This window comes from Emiliania huxleyi, assembly GCF_000372725.1.
Source record: "Emiliania huxleyi CCMP1516 unplaced genomic scaffold EMIHUscaffold_244, whole genome shotgun sequence".
In the NCBI taxonomy this organism is placed as follows: domain Eukaryota; phylum Haptophyta; order Isochrysidales; family Noelaerhabdaceae; genus Emiliania; species Emiliania huxleyi.
The window spans coordinates 84,341-90,684 of record NW_005200218.1 but is presented as its reverse complement, the minus strand read 5'-3'; the positions used below and the strand labels follow the sequence as shown (position 1 = coordinate 90,684).

The following is a 6,344-nucleotide window of genomic DNA, read 5'->3' as shown; positions in this document are numbered from 1 at the left end:
CAGCAGCCTCACCGACGATTTCTGTGACTGACTGACTAACCGTGTCGTAGCTGGGCGACGACACTTCTCAACGCCACTCCGCTGGCGCGCATGCCCCCAAATCGCCGAGGGGGGGGGGAGGGGCTTGGGGCCCGGAGAGGGTCCAGGCACCAGGGGAGGGTCCACAGCTCCTGGGAAGCCAATTCCATGTGTCGTTTTTTTCTAGAGAGAACCGCGCCCCTATCCTCGTGCTCGATCGCCATGCATTACATGCAAAGCTCGCTTCCGAGCTCTCACGCCGCGCGTAGGGCCTGTAGGGGCCAGTCCGGCACCCCTCTCCCTTTAATTAATTTTTCAGTACCAAGTAACCTCTGGCCCGCCGTCCCCTCTGTCCCGACCCCCTGCCAGGTCGACCACCACGCTCGAGCTGAGCCCGGCGCACGCCGCGGCCGCCACCGCGCCGAGGGCCGCCTCGAGCAGCGCCCGCTGGGCGAGGCGGCGCCAGCTCGCCAGCCGGTCGTCCCACCCCTCCGGCGCAGCCGCGTCGTCGCGAGGCAGCGGCGGCGTCGCGTACTCGAAAGCAACCAGGCATCGCGACAAGTCGTCTGTGAGGCCGCGGCTGCTAAACGTGCGCGCGATGCCTCCGCGCGGGGTTGAGGCGTCGGCGGCGGCGGCCTCCTCCGCCTCCACGTCGACGAGGCGCCACCGTACGGAGCCGTCCAGCATGAGCGCTGCTCCGGCGGGCAAGTGCAGCACCTAGGAAGGTCTAGGAAAGGTCGAGGAAAGGTCCTGGTGCGGGCAGCACCTAGCAGAAGGGAGGAGTGAGCCGCGTGAGTCGCGTGGATCGTGGGCGTTCGCGGGATGACACGGCTTTTGCAGTGGGTGCGCGGGCGATGGGTCGGGGACTGGGGGCTCGGCGGGGGGCTCAGGCGTGCGTGTCGTGTCGGGGCTCTCGGGTGGTAGGTAGCATGCGGCTGTGTCATAATGGGTCTCTCCCATGCTCATCAAGTCCAACTTGATGATTCTTTCGTCCTTAAAAGAAAGAAAGAACCGGCCAACCCAAGGGAGGGATGGGAGGACGGCACGCCGCCACCACACAGGGATTTTTAGGAGAGGGGTCTTTCGTCGGCGCTGTGCGGGACTGCGGAAATTTCTTTTTCTCGCGATGTCCACCCCGCCGCGCCGCCGCTCGCGCCGCCTCGCCTCCGCCGCCTCCGCCGCCCCCTCGCCAAGCACGCCGCCGCCCGTCCACCTCCTCGACCTCCCCACGGAGCTCCTCGTGCGCGTCGTCTCTCGCCTCGACGGCCCCGCCGACATCGCCCGCGTCGCGGCCGTCTCGCTGCTCTTCCACGCCTCGCTCGCGGCGGAGGGCATCCGCTTGTGGGCGCAGGAGCGCGGCTTCGAGCTGCCGGCGCAGCCGGAGGGCGAGGGCTGCGCCGTGCGGTGGCTGTGCTATTCGGCGCTGCTGCGCGAGTTCAACCCGCCGGCGAGGCTGGCGACGGGTTTTCGGCACAGCCTCTTCATCGACGGCGAGGGGCGGCTCTCGTCGTGCGGCTCAGCGTCTTCCTCCAGCCCATCGCTACTCGGTCACGGCGAGGGGGTGACGCAGCTCAACACGCCGACGCGCCTCCCCTCGGCGCTGGGCGGTGAGCGCGCCGTGAGCGTGGTGGCTGGAGGGAGCCACAGCCTCGCCCTCACCAGCGGCGGCAGCGTCTGGAGCTGGGGCGGGGGAGGCCTTGGCGAGCTGGGGCACGGCGATGAGCAGGACCAGTCGCAGCCGAAGAAGGTCGAGGCCTTTGCTGGCCAGCGCGTCGTCGCTGTGTCGGCTGGACACAGCCACAGCCTCGCCCTCGCCACCGACGGCAGCGTCTGGAGCTGGGGCTGGGGAGACTTTGGCAAGCTGGGCCACGGTGGCCAGCAGCTCCAGCTGCTGCCCAAGAAGGTGGAGGCGTTTGCTGACCAGAGCGTCGTCGCTGTGTCGGCTGGAGTCTGCCACAGCCTCGCCCTCACCGCCGACGGCGCTGCCTGGAGCTGGGGCTATGGAGGCGGGGGCCTGCTGGGCCACGGCGACCAGCAGAACCAGCTGCTGCCCAAGAAGGTCGAGGCGTTTGCTGGCCGGCGCGTCGTCGCCGTGTCGGCTGGATGCAGCCACAGCCTCGCCCTCACCGCCAACGGCGCCGTCTGCAGCTGGGGCGATGGAGAGGATGGCCAGCTGGGCCATGGCAACGAGCAAAACAAGCTGCTGCCAAAGAAGGTCGAGACGTTTGCTGGCCGGCGCGTCGTCGCGCTGTCGGCAGGATCACGCCACAGCCTCGCCATCACCGCCGACGGCGCTGCCTGGAGCTGGGGCTATGGAGGCGGGGGCCGGCTGGGCCACGGCAACACTCAGCACCAGCTGCTGCCCAAGAAGGTCGAGGCCTTTGCTGGGCGGCGCGTCGTCGCTGTGTCGGCGGGAACATCCCGCAGCCTCACCGTTACCGCCGACGGCGCCTTCTTTACCTGGGGCGAGGGCTCCGACGGCCGTCTAGGCCACGGAGAGGACCTGTCGGACCAGCTGCTGCCCAAGAAGATCGAGGCGTGGGGTCCGGGGCAGTGAGAGGGCGCGTGCCCTGCATCTCGTGATTGCTTTGTCACCTCGTGTCGACCTTTTGCATGTACACGTGGGGGGAGGGTGCAGCCTCTAGTATCTTAGGTTTCGTTTCGTTGTTAGTTGGTGTTGCAGGGGCGTGATCACACTCGACTCTCTCGCGCCCCGCATATCGCGCATGGGACCACGCACCACACACGCACCGCGGCCGCGCTTACCTCTGAATGAGCCGGAATGGTCCACCGCCGTCGGCGTTCGCCGCCGCCGCGGCCCAGGCCGCCGCGGTCAGCGCCGCGCCCTGACCGACACGAACGCCGGAACGCGCACAGCGGATCCGGCATCTGGCCCGCCGCCTCCCTCGCCCCGCGGTGGCCAGACCCTCTTCCACCCCTTGTGCAATCGCGCTTGTTTGAACTTGTTACGCCTGATCGCATCAACGATTCATTATCTTACGTCCGTCCCGCCGCCAACAGCGCGGCCTTTATACTCCTCATCACCTCAATGTCAACATACATTGACAGGAAGGCGAAACACAGTCCGACCAACGACGGTATGGGTGGACGCGGGACGGGCGGTGACGGTCACAAAAGGATCGACAAGAAAAGAATCAAAGAAAAAGAAACCCCCCGCGCAACCTCAAGCGGAGGTTTTGATGGCGCGGCCGGCCGTGTGTTCTCTCACCCTTCTGTTCGCGGCATCGTCCGCGGCGATCTCAGTGTCGCCCTCGCGTGCGATCGCAGTGTCGGGCGCGGCCCGGTGCTCGGCGGTCGCGGCACTGGGATGGCAGGAGGCGGCGCTGCGCTTGCGGAAGGCGGCCACGCCGGCGGAGGCTGAGGCGGAGGCCATCCGCCTGGGCCGGGAGCTCACGAGGTGGGAGAGGGCGCAGGCGGCGGTGTCGGGGGCTGAGAAGGCCAAGCTCGTGCCAGGAGGGGTGGACGTCTCGCACGCGGCCGCGGCAGTGTCGGAGGCCGCCGCCAGAGCGAGGTGGTTGGCAAGCGTCGACTCCGCGCCGACGGTCAGGGCGTCCGCGCCGCCAGCAGCAGCCCTCCCGTCCCCAGCAGCAGCCTCCCCGGCGCCCGCAGCAGCCGTCGCAGCAGCACCTCCCCCAGCAGTCACAGCAACACCATCGCCGGTCGCCGCAACAGCAGAGGCTCCAGCGGCGGCGGCCAAGGCGGCCTGGCTCGCAAAGCTCGATGCCCCGGCTTGGGGCGCAAAGGCCGAGGCAGCGCCGGCCGCCGCGGAACCGGCGGCAGAGGCGGCGTCGGAAGCGGCGGCCAAGGCGGCGTGGCTCGCAAAGCTCGACGCCCCGATTTGTGGCGCAAAGGCCGAGGCAGCGCCGGCCGCCGCGGAACCGGCGGCAGAGGCGGCGTCGGAAGCGGCGGCCAAGGCGGCGTGGCTCGCAAAGCTCGACGTTCCCGACTGGGGCGCGAGGGCGGCGGTCGCGTCGGCGGCCGCGGCTGCAGCGGTGACGCGGGCGGCGGGGGCGGCGCCGGCGGCGGTGACGGAGGCTGTGGCCAAGGCCAAGTGGCTGGCCAGCCTCGACCCCCCTCCTTGGGGCGCTCCGTCTTCGCCGCCGCTTGCGCCTCCTCCCCCGCCGCCTTCGCCGCCTTCGCCGCCTGCAGCGGCGGCACCGACAGAGACGGCGGCGGCGGTACCGCGCGCAGCGGCGGCCGAGCCTGACGCGCCCGTCCAGGGCGCAGAGAATGGCGCGGCGGCCTGGGCGGCTCCGGCGGCTCGGGCGGCCGCGCCCGGCGTGCTGCCGGCACCCATGCCGCTCCAGGCGGCTCGGGTGGCCGCGCGAGGAGTGATTCCGGCCCAGGCGGCTTCGGTCGCTTCGGAGGCGCAGTTGCCGCCGCCCGTGGTACTGGCAGCGCCACCGCCTCCGTCTGCCATCTCGGAGGTGGCATCTTCGGAGGCGGCGGCCAAGGCGGCCTGGCTCGAAAAGCTCGACGCCCCGGCTCGGGGCGCAAAGGCCGAGGCAGCGCCGGCCGCCGCGGAGCCGGCGGCCAAGGCGGCGTCGGAAGCGGCGGCAGAGGCGGCGTCGGAAGCGGCGGCAGAGGCGGCGTCGGAAGCGGCGGCCAAGGCGTCGTCGGAAGCGGCGGCCAAGGCGGCGTGGCTCGCAAAGCTGGCCCCTGCGGGGGGCGCGAGGGCGGCGCAAGGGGCGGCGCAAGGGGCGGCGCAAGAAGTGGCGCAAGGAGCGGCGCCGGCGGAGGCAGCGGCCGAGGTGTTGGCCGATCCGGCGGCGGTGCTTCCGACAGCAGTGCCCCCGACCGCGGTGCTCCCGGCCGCGCTGCCGCTCCCGGCGCCGGCGCCGCCGCCGGCAGCGCAGGCCGCCAAGGTTGCGTGGCTGGCCAAGCCGGGAAGCTTGCAGGCGGGGGCAAAGGCGTCTGTCGGGGCGGCGCCTCAGGCGAGCGCGACGAGCAGGCCGTCAGGACATGTCCGGGACATGTCCATGATGAGTCCGAGACATGTCCCACAGGCCTACCGGCCACCCCTCTCCGTGCTCGCTACGCCCTCCTGCCTGAGGACCGCTGCCGCGGCTCCGGCCGCACCGGCGACATCGACAGCGGCGGCGACTTCGAAGCCGCAGGCGCCGGCGTCGGCTGCAGAGGCGCCGCCGGTCGATGCACGGACTGCGGATCGTCTTCACACCTTTGCTCACGGTTCCCGCCTCTCTTCCCCTTTAGACGCCGCCCGTCAGTGCGCGGACGGCCTCGGTCGCAGAGGCGGCGAGCACGCTGTACAAGGAGGCGCTCGACCGCTCCGAGGCGGAGGCGCGGCGGGCAAAGTACTTCAAGTACTCGCCCTCTTGGGGAGGAGGAGTAGGCGGCGGTGAAGGGGGGGGTGGCGGGTCGTCCGCGGCGCCGCCGGTGCGGACGGCGCGGACGGCGCAGGCGCCGGCGACGTCGGGGCCGACGACCGTTCCCGAGGTGCCGGAGGCCCCAGCTCCGGTCGCGCCGGCGGCCGAGGCGGCCGAGGCGGCGGCAGCGGGGGCGGCGGCGGCGCCCGCCGCTTCCCACAAGGACGTGCCGCCACTCGATGCGAGGGCGGGGCGGCGGCCGGACGGCTTGGGCGGGCTTGCGGGGCGGGTGCAGCCGGGTCGCAGCGGGATGCGGCAGCCGCCGATGCGGCAGCCGCCGATGCCACGCGCCAGTTGGAGCGACGGGACGGCGTGGTCCGCGGACGGGCCGAGGGCGGAGGCACGCGCCGGCGGCGGCCGCTACGGCGCTGCCCGCGTCGGCAGCCGTGGCGGCGGCGGCGGCGGCGTCGCGCCCACGCCGTCGGCGGCGACGGAGGAGGCCAAGGCGGCGTGGCGGGCGGAGGTGGAGCGGCAGCAGCGCCGCGACGCCCTCTCCCGCGCACGGCCGGAGGCGGCGCAGGAGCCGCCGCCGCGGCTTGGGCCGTCGGGTGCCGAGCCGCAGGCTGGGCGGCCGCGGGTCGCTCCGCCGCCCAGGCGCCCCGAGCCGCGCCGCACGGCCGCCCGCCCAGCGTCCCCGCCGCAGGCCGAGACGGAGGCGAAGCGGAGCCAGTACTACAAGCACTACACCGCGTACAAGGACTACGAGGACTACTAGGGCGCGGCGGTCTTGGTGGCCGGCGGGCGTAGCGCCCGACACGGCCGCGAGAGGTCTCCTCTCCCTCCCGGTGCGGGCCGCCACGGCGGTGGGGGAGGAATGTGAGGCTGAGGGGGGGGGGGGGGTCACGCACGGCTCAAGCGGCCAAAAGTGTGGGAGTGAATTCGTGTTCTGATGTCATGTCTGTGCCTTGTCTTATGTCG

The 6,344-nt window shown here is 72.0% G+C and overlaps 2 protein-coding genes across 2 annotated transcripts; one reads left to right on the top strand and one right to left on the bottom strand.

The window, feature by feature from the left end:
- Positions 1 to 333: 333 nt before the first annotated feature.
- On the bottom strand, positions 334 to 705 carry EMIHUDRAFT_237047 (hypothetical protein; the record flags this gene model as incomplete). The annotated part of the gene is made up of 1 exon (XM_005778512.1): positions 334 to 705. One exon carries the CDS (start codon positions 703 to 705, stop codon positions 334 to 336), a length of 372 nt encoding a protein of 123 aa, XP_005778569.1.
- A 2,513-nt stretch (positions 706 to 3,218) lies between these two features.
- Positions 3,219 to 6,141, top strand: EMIHUDRAFT_115198 (hypothetical protein; the record flags this gene model as incomplete). Its single annotated transcript, XM_005778511.1, has 3 exons — positions 3,219 to 4,904; positions 5,046 to 5,186; positions 5,254 to 6,141. 3 exons carry the CDS (start codon positions 3,219 to 3,221, stop codon positions 6,139 to 6,141), a joined length of 2,715 nt encoding a protein of 904 aa, XP_005778568.1.
- Positions 6,142 to 6,344: the final 203 nt, after the last annotated feature.